This window comes from Cotesia glomerata, linkage group LG3 (genome assembly GCF_020080835.1).
Source record: "Cotesia glomerata isolate CgM1 linkage group LG3, MPM_Cglom_v2.3, whole genome shotgun sequence".
Lineage (NCBI taxonomy): Eukaryota > Metazoa > Arthropoda > Insecta > Hymenoptera > Braconidae > Cotesia > Cotesia glomerata.
Genome location: NC_058160.1, coordinates 8865273 through 8881793, shown reverse-complemented (window position 1 = coordinate 8881793; position 16521 = coordinate 8865273). Strand labels below are relative to the sequence as shown.

Below are 16521 nucleotides of genomic sequence, written 5' to 3'. Positions count from 1 at the left end.
GAAATTAAAAATATTAGTAATTAAAATAATTACACTTTACAAAATAAATAATAGTAAATTTATAATATTAAAAAAAAAAGACAACAATATAATTGGATAATTTTAAAATTTATCAAATATAAATATAAACATTGAATAAAATAAAATGAACTGAATTCAGACAAGTCAGTAAAAAGACATTTGAATATTTATTTATATTTATAAAAATATTGACAGTTATTAACATGCGAACTCTTAAACAATAGACATCTATAAATATAAACTAGCAAATTTAGAAACCCGTAATTTTAGACATCTGTAAATTTTGATTTCTATAAATTCATAAATTAAAATAAAAATACAATTAAATATATAATTGCTTGCAATTTATAAGGTTATAAAAAATTAAAACAAAACTTCTATAATGCTCGAGAGCCCTCGACTACAACCCTTGGATGCTTACGGAGTCGGTTCTCCAGAAGGTTGCGGATCAGGCAGCGGCGAAATTCTCCGCGCTCCAAAAAATAACCTAGACAATTCTTAAATAACGAGTGTCGTGTTTATCAGAGTTAGCTACTCATAATGGTTTACGGAGTCGGTTCTCCAGGAGGTCTCGGATTAGACAACGGCGGAATTTCCCGCGCTCCAAAAAATAACCTAGACATTTTTAAAATAGCGTGTGTATTTCTTCAGACTGACGTTGTATATGTTCCCTACAATTTTGCATTCTGTTATAATTTTGTTTTTAATATTATTTTTTTTAATATTTGATTATAATTTTTTCTTACGTCGTGGGCGCTTATTTTTGACTGTAAACAAAGAATTTTATAAAATAAAGCAGAAACAGAAAAATAAAATAACCATTTGAAAAATTGACATGTGTATGAAGATGTGTAATTATTTTTAATTACTGATATTTTTAATTTCTTTTTTAATCGTGATTGATATTTTGAGTTATTTATTTTTTCAATTTTGTTTAAATTGATGCTTATAAAGATTTTCCTTTTATTGATTTCTTTATTTACAGATGTCGAAATTTTGATTTTTCTATTTTACCAAAAAATTTTTAACCGGTATGAATCAATGACGCGCACTGTACTATTTTTTTTTGTTTTTTTTTTTTTAATTGCTAATTAAATACGAAATTAATAGTAATAAAATCTTAATTAAATTGTTACTTTAGTAGTTAAGAAAAAATAGGATAAAAAAATAAAAAAAGTGATGGAAAATTGGAACATTGTTTTATTTAATAATTAAACTTAAAATTACGACCATAAAATTGTGGCATGTGTCCCAATCGTGTCTTACAATTACAGTATTAATTAATCTTTATTTAGAGTAATATTATGTAGTAGTGATAATAGTATGTAATGAAAAATTAGTCACATATGTTTAAGAACACCTGCTAATAACAACAGACATTTAAAAAGATTATAATTAAGCTAAATCACAACATAATGAAGACGAATGCATCATAATATATATAAAGATCAAGAAATGCTTTTAAAAAAATATAAAGAAATATTTTTTACATTTTACAGAAGTATATTACAAACTTTAACGTTAACTTACAATTGAACAATTCAATATATTTTAAAAAACGATTATCAATTTAATATTTTTAATAATAAATAATATCTAAAGTTATTAATTATTATTAATTAATATTTAATGATTCATTTTTTTTATTTCCTACAATTATTGTGTGATCCTCGATACTCTCATGAGATATGGCGTTAATAGTAATAAATATGGCGTTCCATACAGCTTGAGAATGCCATTCTGTCCACTGAGTGACATCCAAACGCCGTATAGACACGCTTTGATCGTACATTGCACCAGCTTCAATTAGTACATTTAAATGCTGATTTCTTTTGTGTAGATGATTTAAAAAAAATTATTACAATAATAAAAATAATCAATGAGCTTAATCTATAAAATGGCTTTTTTCTTCATGAGGAGACTCTCCCAGAAATAGATTTTATACACGAGGATTGTAGCTGACAGTTTTCAATCATTATTTATATAATTAAATAAATATATATATATATATCTATTATTAGTGAGAAATTTTTTCTTTAGTTTCATTTTTTTTGTTTAGGAATGATGTACGTTTGTTACTTATTGACATTCTCATTTATGCGTTCAATATCTCAGCCATTTTTTTTAGACTATCACCCGTCATTATTGTTCTGTGGTTACCATATACTTCTTCTACTTTTACACTTTGACTACAGTACTGTAAAAAAAATAATTATTTTTATTAATAATAATAACTAGCAACCTTGCAGTCACTATGTGACTGCAGTGAATTGTGAAATATAAACAAATACAATGTTGCTTTAAGGTAAAAGCCCCAATAGATGATCATGTTCCAGTATATGATCACCTCATGCATTTGTATACATATATTTGTGAATATAGATATACAAATTCATGGAGTGATCATATACTGGTACATGATATCTATTGAGGCTTTTACCTTACTAAATAATGACTTTTGTTAAATTGCACTATACTTTCTTAACTATTGATGTTTTTAAAAATATAAGCCCACCCCGACGTTACACTCATCAAGAGCTTTCATTTGAGTACCCACATGCATTTTGATATATTTTTCATATATACATATATATAATATATATAAATATATAAAATTCATGAAAAATTGATGTGGGCACTCAAATGAAAGGTCTCGATGATGGTAACATCGGAATGAACTTATATCTTTAAAAATGTCACTAGTTCACAAGATACAAGGTAATTTCTTAATTATGTATCTAAAGATACAGCATTTTCGAAACTTTTATTATTGTTAAAACTTTTAAGTTAATAATAATAATAATAATAATAGTTATTATTATTAAAATTGAACATTGAATATCAAAAAAAAATTTTTTAATTTATTAATTATAATAAATAAAAAAAAAAAATTTACCTCAGTAAGTCCATAATCACGACTGAGTGACATAAAGCTGTCTGTTGATTTAATAAGAGTAACATCACCATTGAATTTACCGGATGGTCTGTACTTATTAACAGCATACAATTTTTTATAAAATAATAAACTAGCATCTTTGATGTCCTCGCCTTCAAAAGGTGTTGGTCCAATAAGTTCCAGCATTTTTTCCATCATTTCTTCATGGCTGTCAATTTCTCTGAGTGTAGCATACGCCTAAAAAAACATAAAAAATAAAAAATCAATAAAAATTAATAAAGACCTCAATCATAATAAATAAAAAAAAAACCTACCTTAATAAAGTTGACATCAGCATTCAATTGTCTTACAAAGAAAGCAAGTGCTTTACGTTCTCCATCGCTCTGCAAAGTAGACCCAGATTGCGTAGCATTTTTTCCAATGCTTTCGCTGTGTTTGTTAACAAACTCCGGAGATCCATCAATCAAATTAAGCGTGACAGTTTCTCCCTGACTCTCCAGTTGCAAGGCCATTTCAAAAGCAACACAAGCACCGTATGAGTATCCAATCAGAGTGTAAGGCCCTTTCTTCTGGATCTTTTTAATTTGCGAGACATAAAAATGTGACAAGTTCTCCATGGAGTCCAGAGGCGCGTCTTTGATGCACTGGAGTCCATAGACAGGTCTCTTGAACATGACAGCCAGGCCTTTCATGTTGGAGATAGTACCTTCAATAGCATGAACGAAGAAGATCGGCTGCCCGGTGATGTCATCGCTGTTCAGTCTCAAGACCGCTTCATGCGGGACAATCTCCGACCCTGAGCACTGGAACAGCAGGGAGTCTTCTTCCTGATCTGGACTCTTGGGCGAGCCAAGTTTTCCTGGAGAGTTGCTTCTTGAAGTAACTTCCTCTCCACCGTTAGCAAGAGCAGCGAGCTTAGCAAAAGTGAGTCCTCTAATTTCCTGAGCAGACAAAACTAAATCGAAGTTTCTCTCCAGCGTCTGCTTGATCTCAGTTCCCATCAGCGAATCCATACCCAGGTCAGCTAAACTACTAGACTTGTTGACAGTCTTTACATCCTTGATTCCCAAAATATGCCCAACTGCTTCCAAGATACTGACCTGGCTGCCAGCGTCTCCATGCTTGTGTTTGTCAGCAAGCACCATGGAAGCAAGGACCGGGTGTGGCTGCTGCAAGAACGTGTCCATGGTAGCCAGACAACTGGACATCCTCTGGGGTAAAGTTCCTCCAACTTCAGTTTCATTATTACCCATGGTCTCAAGAATAAGACCCACATCTCCAATAGCTCCCCACTGAATAGCAAGTCCAGGGAGTCCAATAGCCTGCCGCTGCTCGCAGATCCTCTCCATAGCAGAGTTAGCCAATCCATAGTTAGTCTGACCAGCGTTACCTCTTCCACAAGAAACAGAAGAGAATACAACAAAGTAGTCCAGCGCAGGACACATTTTCCTCGAGGCAGTGTCTAAGCTCTTAGTACCATCGACTTTAGGAAGCGCAACGGCTTTGAAATGCGCTTCTTCCTGGTTCTCAATCAACGCGTCTTTCAAGACAGCTGCTAAATTGAATATTCCTCCAACAGGAACGTGCTTGCTGGACTCCTTAATCAGTTTCTCAGCACCCTGGAGCGTGGTGACATCAGCAGTGGATATAAAAACATTGATGCCCATTTCTCTCCAGCGACGGACACAAACCGACTGATACCCGGTTCTGATTCCAGACCTAGAGGTCAAGACAATATACTTGGCACCGCGAGTGATCAGCCAGTTAGCAAGCTCCAGTCCGAAGCCTCCTAGACCTCCAACGAGAACGTAACTCTTGTCTGGGTTCATGTAGGTCCTTGGAATAGCAGCAACTGTCTTAGGTCCAGGCTGAGCGACTCCGCGAGTCTCCTCGTCTCTGATCTTCAGTAAAACTTTTCCTATGTGCTTTCCTGAAGCCATGTATCTGAACCCTTGCTCGATCTGCTGCTCGGAGAAGACTGTAGCAGGTAAAGGTCTGACTGCTCCGTTGGCGATTCCCTCGGAGACCAGTCTGACGACTTCTTTCTTCTCGATAGAGTCGGTTCCGAAGAGCGCGTCCAGGAGGATTCCGTGGAAGCTGGTGTTCTTGAGGAAGAAGGCCATTCCTAGACCAGTATTGTTACTTAAATCGAACTTGCCAATCTCCAGGAAGCGCCCGTCCTTGGCGAGACACCTGACAGACGCCTGGAGTTTTTCTTCAGCAAGAGAATTCAGGACGACGTCGACTCCTCTGCCCTTGGTCTCAGTAAGAATCAACTGCTCGAAGCTGGTGTCTCGGGAGTTCCCAATGTTGCGGTCGGTCAGCTGGGGGAAAGTCTTCTTCAGGAAGTCTCTCTTGTCCTGAGAACCTACCGTGGTGAATACTTTGCAGCCAGCGTGGAGGGCAATTGCAATACTTGCTTGACCAACTCCACCGGATCCAGCGTGGATCAGGACACTTTCTCCAGGCTGGAGCCTTCCTCGGACGAACAAAGCGTAGTAACTGGTCGCGTAGCAGACAGGAATTGTAGCAGCTTCTTCAAGGCTCCATTTTTCAGGAATTTCCCACATAAATCCTGGGTCAGCTAGCACAGTAGTGGCTAATCCTCGGGCAGCGACCATTCCCATGACTCTGGTGCCTTTGCTGTCGCGACCCGCGAACTCAAGACCTAAAATACAGTCCTGGCCAGCTAGATCTCCTGGAAGTGCGTCGGGTGGAAGCTTTCCTGTGGCCAGCATGATGTCTCGGAAGTTCAGAGGCGCGTAGTAGACGTGGCAGAGCTCACTGTCGGGGTACTTTTCTGGTTGGTAGAAACTCAGGGGGCCTTCTATCCACCTGAGACTGTTCAAGTCACCTCTAGTGAGCGCGTTGATGTAAGCATGCTCTACTTGAAGAGAAGACACATCTGTTTGAGAGTCCATGCGCAGATGACGGTAGCTTCCCCACTGGTTTCCCTTCAGGACGTTTGAAGTCAGCTGTTTGTTCAATTGTGACGAGTAGAAGGAATTCGACAACGCGAACTTCGGAGCGTTCTTGTCCTGGATGAAGACGTAGCGTGCATTCTGGCCTCCTGCTTCCCTACGGATGCAAGTCATCAGTCCAATAAGACCCAAAAGTTCTTCACCTTGAGACACTAGTAAAATTTTCTGGTTCTCAGTCTCGGATTTTTTTAACGCAGCTTTCACACCTTCCAACCACGAGAAGTTCTTTTCGGTTATCTGGATGATTATCGGCTCAGAAGTGTCTTCAATTTTCTTCAACAGAAGGTAAGATTTTCCTGGAGAAGATTGACTGGCTGCTAAAACCAGTCCAGAGTTTTTCAGGTAAGACTTTTGAGGCGTTCCAGTTTCTTCCAAGATGACAAAACCGCCTGGTTTGATAGAAGCTACCAAATTAGCAAGACCTGAAGCGTTTCCATTGCTGAGGATGTCCGCACCGATGACAAAGTGAAGGTCCTGACCCACCGGAGTCTTAGTCAGATCCTTGGCGACTGTTTTAATATCCCACTGCTCTAAATTAGCAGTGTAGTTTTCTGGAGAAGTAGCAGCGACTTGCATATCAACACTTAACGCTGGTTCGCTGAGCAAGATGTCTACCACAGAAGGAGCCAGAAGAGCTTCTGCGCTTCGTTCTCCCGCGGCTTCAACTCCTTTGACCTTCATGACTCCCAGGTTCTCAACAATGGTCTCCAATAAGACAGTCAAAGCATGAGTGCGAGCTTTAGTAGGATCTTCAACGAGTGTCTGAGCATTTTCATACGGAATGAAGACATATCGCTCGTGTTTGGGAGCTGACTGAGTTTGCTGTCTTCTGGGAGCTAGGGAAGCTTTCATACCTCTTAACTCAACACCACCTGCCTTGATAATACTGATATCGGGGTAGGAGTACACCGGAAAGCCTGATTCTTCTTCCAGAGCTTCAGCGGCCTCTAGATGAGCTACTGGATTAATTGCAGCGTACTGGAGCCGCGTTGGAAGGTACAAATCCTTGGTGTCTTTTCCCAAGATACTGAACTGTAGCATGCAGTCCATAAATGAAATCCAGTTTTTAACCCAAGCAAGTTCTCCAACAGTTCCACGATTGTCTGACGATTTTATTCCCTGGAAGATTCCGTTGTAATCATACCCGCGGAGTCTCAGGTCCTTGTAGACGTCTCCGGTGGTCAGGTTCAGTAAGTCAGACTCGCTCTTGACTGTAGGTACTGGCAAATTAAGCTGGTCCTTCTGGATGTTTTCTGACTCGCGGATTTTACCAGTTACTGCTGGAGATCCGCCCTCGCAAATTTCAAAAGCACCTGTTCCCTCAAATATGTTGATTAAAAATCTCACTGGACCTTCTTTGGGCATAATTGTCGCCCGGTGGAACTGAACGTCTTCCAAAATAACTGGAGTTTTTTCAAAATCTTTCCCATGGAGTTTTGCGAATGTTTTCCAGACAATTGTCAAGTACCCGGTAGCGGGGAATAAAACTCTTCCGTCAATGGTGTGTCCAGCAATGTGAGCGTGTTCTTCTTTTGATAAGTCAATCTCTACGACAGTTTCTCCAGAGCCCGCAGTTTTTCCAGAAAAATCAGCGACCTCCCACTGGACAGAGTGGTCCCAGCCGATGATAGAATTCATCATGGGCGTTCCTCGGCCAACTGGGAAGCTTACCGGTGGGTAAAGTTTGCTGAAATCCGGCTGAGCACCAGAGATGTAAAGCTTGCCGACGTTGGTCAAGAAGAACTCGAGGTTGTTGGAGTGATCCTTTTTGTGCAAGCCGACGTTGGTCACTGTTGGAGCCAAAGAGCGTCTGAGAATCGCTTGGAGCAAACAGTGCGGTGCTATTTCAACAGTGATTGCATTTTCAGGCACGTGTTTTAATGCTTCCTGGAAGAGCACTGGAGAGAGAAGGTTGTTGACGTGGTACGCTGGAGAGCTGAGTTGCGCCAAAGGAGTTCCCCAGGCTGACTCCGGAATTGAAGAAGAGATCCACCTTGAAGTTCTTTGCTTGGGACTGGTGATTATTTTCTCCAAGACTGTCCTCAATTTAGGACCTGCTGAGGCGATGTATTTAGAGTGGAAGGCGACTCCGGAGCTGTTGACGATCTTCGCGAAGACTCCTTCAGCCTTGAGGTCTTCAACAAACTTCTTGATAGACTCAACGGGTCCTGAAACAGTAACAGAGTCAGCGGAGTTGTGACAAGCTGGTGAAATATCAGCAGGACACTTTTTAGCAGCGTCTTCCCAGCTCAGACCAACAGCAGCCATTCCTCCGGGTGGCAATTGAGAATCCTGAATGCTCTTTCCTCTCCAGTAAGCCGCAAGGACAGTTTGCTCGGGGGTGAAAGTTCCATCAGCGTACGCGCAACCTAACTCTCCTACAGAGTGTCCGACAATTCCGTCCGGCTGGATGCCCATCAGTGTCAAAACATCCACCAAAGCCACCTGGATCGCAGCGATCGACACAAAGCTGTTTAAAACACTCTCAAAAGTCTCGTCAGTCCCGTTCAAAATTAAATTTAACAGGTCAACACCTTCCGGCTTGAGGGCTTCTGCGCACCGACGCAAACTGCGCTGGAAAACTTCTATTCCCATCAATTGTTTTCCCATTCCAGCCCACTGAGTTCCCATTCCTGAAAAGACGTACCAAATAGGTCGCTTTTCCTGGGTCGAATGATACTCATCAATCTCCTTAACTTCACTTCCCAAAATTTGGAACCCTCGGTAATTATGTCCAACAATATTTTTATTATGAATACTGTGTACTAACGCAACAAATTCATCATCTTTTTGCTGCTCTCTGACCTTTTCTAAGAAAAGATCGCAAGCTTCTGTTGACCTACCAGATACTCCAACAATCTTGGGAACTTCTACATTCAATACCGGTGGAATTTTGGGCTTTGGATTGCTTCTTAAAATAATATGAGCGTTAGCTCCTCCAAAACCGAAGGAATTTACTCCTATTAATCCTCCATTCCAGAGCGTAGGTTTATCAACAACCTGAATTCTCCCGTCATTCAGAGCCGCAATGTCAGGATTGGGAGAATTAAAGTGTAAATTTGCTGGAATTATTCCAGCTTCCATAGCAATCAGCATCTTAGCAATTGAACAGAGTCCACTAGCTGGCTCAGAGTGACCCATGTTAGACTTTACTGACCCCATGAGCAGCGGAGAGCTTCGGTTCTTGCAAAACAAGTTCGCAATTGAGTTTACTTCCTGGGGATCTCCAACTTTAGTCCCGGTTCCGTGAGCTTCTACGTAGACGACGTCTCTGGGATCAATTTTAGACTCCTCGTAGAGCTCCTTCATCAATTTGTTCTGCATGTTTCCGGAAGGGTAAGTGATTCCCTCGGATTTATTACCGTCGACGTTGATCCTGGAGCCGACGACTGTCGCGTAGACTCTCCTTGCGTCTCTGGCTTTCTGTAAATAAATTACAACTGCTGCTTCTGCTCGGACGTAGCCGTTTCCGGAGGCGTCAAAGGCCTTGCACTTGCCGTCGGGTGACAACATGCTCAAGCGGTGGAACTGCAGGGAGCTAGTGGGCTTCAGGACTAGGTTGACTCCGGCGACGATGGCTGCGTCGCAGAGTCCGGTCTCCATGGACATAACCGCTTGGTGCATCGCGTACAGAGATGAGGAACATGCGGTGTCCACTGCGAAGGATGGACCGGTCAAGTCGAAGGTGTAGGAGATTCTGTTGGGGAACATGGCGCGGCAGCACCCGGTCAAGCCGTACCCGTTGACCATGTCTGGGTCCGCGGTCCAGAACTCGTCGGACTCTGAGTCTGATACCCCGACGAAGACTCCAGTTTTGGAGCCGCGGATCTCCGCTGGGTTGATTCCTGCGTCGATGATGGCTTCGTGGGTCAGCTCTAGGAGCATTCGCAGCTGCGGGTCCATTACGGTTGCTTGCTTCGCGTGCACTCCGAAGAAAGTCGCGTCGAATGATGCCAGGTCTTTCAGCTTCCCTGTTCGGGCGGGCAACCCGTGCAAGCCTCGCGGCCATCGCCGCTCGTCGTCTGTTACCATGTCTATGCCATCGAAGAGGTTTCGCTTGAACTCCTCGATGTTCTCTGATTCTGGCAAACGACCGGAAAATCCGGTGATTACTATCTCGTTGTCTGCTGAGTGGGATACCCCGTTTGGAATCGTTTGGTCGCGCATCATTGGGTTGTTTACTCCTTCAAATCTTGCTGGCATTTTAGAGATTTTTGATCAAGAGTGAGCTTCTGGGTGATTTATCTGACGTTTTAACCTCGTGGACAGCAGGCTGGAAAAGAAAGAGATTTTTAGTTTTAGTTTTTTTTTTTTTTTTTTATAGGAAAAAGTTTGGAAGAATATTTAATATTTAAATATAAAGTTAATTTAATTTTTTGATAGCTGAAAAATTAAGAAAATAATTTAAAAATTACTTTTTTTTTATAAAAAATTTTAAATAGATTTTTTTGATTAAATTAAATTTTTTATTATAAATTATTAAAATAATTGATTTATTTATTTTATGAAGTTCCTTTTGATACTTTTTATTAATTTTAGTCTTTTTAAAAATTAATTATTAATAGTTAGAGAAAAAGTTTGGAAGAATATTTAATATTTAATGTAATTTAAAACAATGTAAAAATTTTTAATTTTAAATCTAGTAAAAAGTGATATTAACGACAATATGAAATATTTAAATAAAAGTGGTGTAGAATCAGAGCTTTAAGTATGTATTAAGATACAGATTAATATAAAATTACTGTGATTAAAAAATTGTAAAAAGCAGTTCTTACTGTTGTACAATATTAAATAAATCTATCTATCTATCTATTTAATGTTTGATATTTTAAATTTAATTTTTTAATAGCTGAACTATCAATAAAATAATTAAAAAATTACTTTTTTTTTTAATAAAAAATTTTAAATACAGTTTTTTCATAAAATTTGATTAAATTAAATTTTTAATTATAAATTATTAAAATAATGAATTTGTTAATTTTATGGAGTTTATTTTGACGCTTTTTATTAATTTAAAAATACGGAAAATGTAAGCTTAATTTACTTTTTTATTTAAAGTCAAATATTTTGCAAAAAGTCAAAAAATTAGTTTCAAAATTTGATTGAATTTAATAATTTATAAAATAAAAATATTGGACGATATTTAAAGTTGCAAAAATGTTAATGAAATTAATTAATTGTATTTATAAAAAAAAAAAAAAAAAAAAAAAAAAAAAAAAAAAAAAAATCTCGTAATTACTTAATAAATTAAGTGCGAGTAAATAATTAATCGAAAATTTTTTTACTGGAAAAATGATTAAAAAATAAATTTAACTTTCACAAAATTTATAATAATTCTTATTTTACTTCAAAAGTATTTTTTTTTAATTAAATTACAAACAATTAACTAATTAAATATTTACCCCTTCATTATAAAATTCTTATCTATTTAATAAAAATATTTTAGAGTAACAAAACAGCCGGCTGTTAAAAGTGACTGACAAATAGAATTATTAAAAAAAAAAAAAAAAAAAAAAAAAAAACCTAACTGGTAAACAAAACTTGTTTGTCTTTTCTCGAAGTAATTGCATAAAATAGGTTTAACTTATTGTTAAAATAAAATCCAATTGCGATTACTCAATTAAACTGTACGTCGTAATAGCCGTGACCTCGAGCTGGGAGCAAGTAATTGAGCTGCCGTTGACACTTTGAGTTTTAAATATTATTTAATAGTTCAAAGAGCCAGCGTTTTTAATGATCCGATTAACCGGCACGTAATTGGATCATATAAATGCTAAATATAAGTGAAAAAAAATTTTTAAATAAAATAAAAAATGCGCAATTGAATAGAAGATTAAAAAGTAAATATTTAAACAATAAAAAATTCAAAATTTCCATAAAAGATAAACAATGTCAAAATGACTAGTGATAAAAATTCAAATTACGCTCACGCTTGTGTCAATCACATCGACCTTTTGAATAAATAAAAAATAATAAATAAAGATAACAATAATTTTTCCTAACGTTGATATGTTTAATAAAATAGTTACTTAATGTTCAGTGACATTTATACGATGCAAAAACACACGATCGCATGATCACGATTCCAATTGATACAACCGTTATCACAAAAAATACGCGGATCATATAATAATATAACAACCCGCAGTAAGAATACAAAAAATCAAGTATTATTTTATAATAATATTTTCCAAAAAATATAGTAATTGCATCATTTTGTTGAGATTATTTTAATCGACAATTACTTAAATAACAAAAAATTCAAATAATGTCTTAGTGCTGCGCCAAAAGAATTAAGTCGTAAGCAGTTATTTTAGCTGACATTAATGTTGTTACTCGGTAAAATTCCGAGATTAAATTTTTACTACCGAGTTTGATTGGCTTATTAATAAGCGATTAATTAATCTAAAGATTAGATTTTTTGCATAAGTTTTTTAAGTTAATAAATTCAAATTTTACATTAGATTTTATTTAAATTTTAATTGTGAGAAATATTGGAATTATGAAAAAAGTGTAAGAGATTTTTTTTTGTAGGAAATTTAATTATCTTAAAAAAAGACCCTCATTATTTTTATCGTAGCACTTATCTTTCATGAGAAAATTCCGGGTTTTAAGGCGAGAAGAAACTTTTTGTAGTCAGGTAATAATTTTGTGTAAGATCTAAATTTTACACTGTTAAAAATTAATTTTTTTTTTGGAGAAATTTTCAACTGAGAAAATTTGAAAAAGTTTATTGTTTCAAGCAGAAAAATTTCTAATCCAAAAAAATTTGGTAATTATTCACAAGTGGGGTCCACCCTATTTTTGGCCATACCTAGGTGAAAAATTAACATTTCTTTATTTTTTTTTCTGCTTGTTTTTACGGCAAATTTATGATAAAAATGTCGTGAAAGAAAAATAAAGATTTCGATAAAAAGTACATAAAAAAACGAACAATTGAAAAAAAAAAGTTGAATATCACAATTTTCTAAAAAATTTATAAATTTTTTTGAAAATTTGTTAAAATTGTGATAATCAACTTTTTTTTTTAAATAGTTCATTTTTTTATGTATTAAAAAAAAAATATATCAATAAAATCAAATAGAAATTTCGTTCAAAAAAACTAAAATTAAAATCATGGACCCCATTTGTAAATAATTACCAAAAATTCATTTGAGAATTTTTTTTAAAACTATTTTTTTAATTTAGAATTTCTTTTTTAGAAACAAATTAATTTTTTTGACAAAATATCAGTAAAATTTAAATGTATGTCCTTGAAATTTAATTAAAAATTTTTATGCAAGTATTTTTGATATTTTTACTTTAAAAATACAGTCAACGCTCTCTGTATTTGACTCGTCCGTACAGGACCATTCTCTGTATTTGACTCGTCCTTATCCATAAGAGCTGTGTAAAATCGTCAAATATAGAGGAAGAATGTGGTCAAATACAGAGAGGTCCAATACAGAGAGCGTCGACTGTATTAGACGGTTTTTAGAAAAATATTAAAAGACGTAAAAGATAATCGGGATTATCGTGAAGAATATACCGGGTAAGAGTGAGGGAAGTGAGCCACGTGTATGAAAGCTTTGTAATAAAATAAAAAATAAAAAAATGAAAAAAAAAAACAAATATTGATAGCGAGCTGAAAGATATGTAAAAAAATTTATCAATTTTGAAGGTTTTATCATGACGAAATTGGATACACGCGTCTTAATAAAAAGCTGATTAAATAGTGTGCTAATGTCGTGGATCTGTCGTGTTTAATCAAAGCGAATGTTATTGCTTGATAATTAATAATTAAAATGTTAATTTATGAGGGAATATAGAGTAGAGTAATGAATAACATTAAGAGGAAAAATAAATAAATAAATAAGTAAATAGAATGAGTAATAGCGAATAGAAGGGTATATTTAAAAGTAGATGATGTATTGATGTGTTAAATAAAATGCGAGTGAAACAAGGTCAAGTTCAATTGACAACAGCTGAGAGTCGTTCGATAACTCATGCGGATTTACTTCCTTCTTAATTATCATTTTACTTTAATATCGCACTTGCTGTCGCACTTAGTGTTAACTCCAATCCGACAGGTCACCAACACAAATCGTATGAGTACCTACGACAATAACTTCTTGCATTAGGATTAAATATATCGGGTTACTTCGATTGTGTTGAGTGTTGGAAATTAATTCCTCACTTGACTTTATGATTTTATTTTTTACTCACGTGTTTATTTTAATTTTACTTTTGGTAAGTATCGGAACACGTGATTTCAGGCATTGGAGCTTGTATTACTTTCAAAGTTTTTTTTTTTAAATAGTGGATAGTATAAAAAAATTTTTTATATAAGTTAAAATTTATTTTATGATAATTAATTACTTAAATTTGGTGATTAGATATTAATTTTTAATAATTAATTAGAGTTCAATGAAATTATGTAAATCCTAAAGATTAAAATAATAAAATCAATGTGATTGTAATTACTAAACAATTAATGAATCACTCTTGATAACTCAATTATTTTATCAATCACGCGTTCATCAGAATAATAAATTTTTTAATAAAATTATCTAATTGTTAAGGAAATTTTTTTTTTTCATTTTAAAAAATTCAATTAAATATTGCTAATAAAAAAAAAAAAAAAAAAAAAAAAAAATATTTGTTTATTTGAAAAAGTTAAATTAACAAAATTCAATAGAAATAAATTATTGATAAAAAAAAAATTACTATTGTAAATATTTTAAAATAACTTTAGAGTAATTTTATCAGTAAGATATTTATTTAGTAAATTGAAATTGTAAATTAAAATATTTGTAAATAAATAAATTTGTTAAAAATTAAATATTGACTATTTGCATAAAAATAAATTATTCTGTTAGTTATAATTGATAGTCAAAAACAACTTTGAGTAATTTTTATTTTTAAACCGAATATTAATGTAATTAATATGAATAATTGAAATTAAAAAAAAAAAAAAAAACTTAAATATGAATTTAAAAGAAAAATTTGACTTGCAATAGTTGATTGTGGGTCGTCAAAAAGGTGACACTTGCATAATTATCTCATAAATATTTTGTTAATTTAAGCATTTTTAAAAATGGCTAGAAGAATCTTTAAGTGAAGTGTAATTAGTTACTCATAATATCGAGTACAAAGAAATAAAATAATCTTTGCAGTGGCAAAAGTCAGCTTAGAGGAAAGATAAATATTACTTGCAAATACTCGGTATGGTAACGATAAATTCCAAAGAAAGTAATACAATGCAACACCCGCCCTTAACTTCCTGCGAGGATGTACAACCATGACCTTGACAAATGAAACCGTTGAAAAATGTAAAATGACATACAGTAAGTATTAACAATTAATCGAAGTGAGTATTGAAAGTCTAGTAGCAATAATTAATGAATAATTGGTCAGGCTTAAGAACACGTGATCTCCGCGTGTTCGTTTAAAACTTATTTTCAGGTTCAGGTGTTCGATAATTTTGAATATGAACAATGCATATAGGTTATACTATGCGTATATAGAAGTACTCACGTGGCCTAGACTTTTTCTATCATTAATTTCAATTGTTAAAATTACAAAATCTTAGACTCTGCTACTGCGCTGGAAATAATGTATCGCTGATGTTACTTCCAAGCCAATAAAATAATATAATATTATAATAATATTGTATAATAATATTTGCATAAAAATCTTAGAGATAATATAAAATACAACCAAAAACCGGAAGTTTCTAGTGGCGTCTATATTTCTAACGTACTGATGCGTCACACAACACACGGCATTACCGTTTGGTTTGTGACGCTCCAAGTACTCCAGCTTATATTATATTTCATTTTTCACCAATTAAATATACATCAAGTACACAATGCTTCTTTTAATATCATCTTGATAATCAATTAATAATTGATATTTAATATTTTATTAATTAGCTTTCTTCAGGGAAAATATTTTTCTAAAAAATAAATTAAGTATTAAAAAGAACAATTAAATTAAGATAAATAATAAATAATTTTTATGATAATAAAAATAGGATTAATTAATTATTTTTAATTGGAGTAAAAAACTCACCTAAGACGTGGATAATCCAGTAGAATTCACAAATGGACAACAAAATCCGTTTTTATCAATTATTATATTTACGAATTGCTTAAGTAATAATGATAACACCGGTAATTGAAAGAGCACCTGAGTCTCTGATAAAAGTAAACAAATTCAATAAAATAAATTATTTTAAAAATTAAAATTGATTGTATTTTAAGTCGTTGAATAGTTTTGAATATAGTTTAATGAATATTTATTAGTCAGTGTTGTGCCGAAAAGTTCCTACGAAAGAACTTCACTGGCTTGTCTCAAAGGACTGGCTGGCGTTTGGTTGTGCGGGCATCTCGTTATTATTGAATTGGACCGGCCCCGTGGTCTGACATCAGACCATGTGGTTCTGACCAATAGGAGTTTAGATTTTCCGACGCGCGTGCGCGCGTCTTTATAGCTTCGTGCTCCCGCGCATCAAAGACCAAGTACCGACCGCGCAGCTACGTCCCTTATGTTTTATGTTATATCTCAACATTTTTCGTCGCACTTACATCAGTTACATCGTACGGGGATCTAAGCCTAGCCCTTGTTACACGTAAAAAGTCA

At 34.6% G+C, this 16521-nt stretch overlaps 1 protein-coding gene across 1 annotated transcript; it reads right to left on the bottom strand.

The window, feature by feature from the left end:
• Window positions 1-1203: 1203 nt before the first annotated feature.
• On the bottom strand, window positions 1204-16230 carry LOC123261598 (fatty acid synthase). The gene is made up of 4 exons (XM_044723282.1): window positions 15952-16230; window positions 3232-10171; window positions 2918-3154; window positions 1204-2218 (listed from the first exon to the last, which is right to left on the bottom strand). The coding sequence occupies exons 2-4, from the start codon at window positions 10099-10101 to the stop codon at window positions 2117-2119; spliced, it is 7209 nt and encodes a 2402-aa protein (XP_044579217.1). The 5' UTR covers window positions 10102-10171; window positions 15952-16230; the 3' UTR covers window positions 1204-2116.
• Between the last annotated feature and the right edge of the window lie 291 nt (window positions 16231-16521).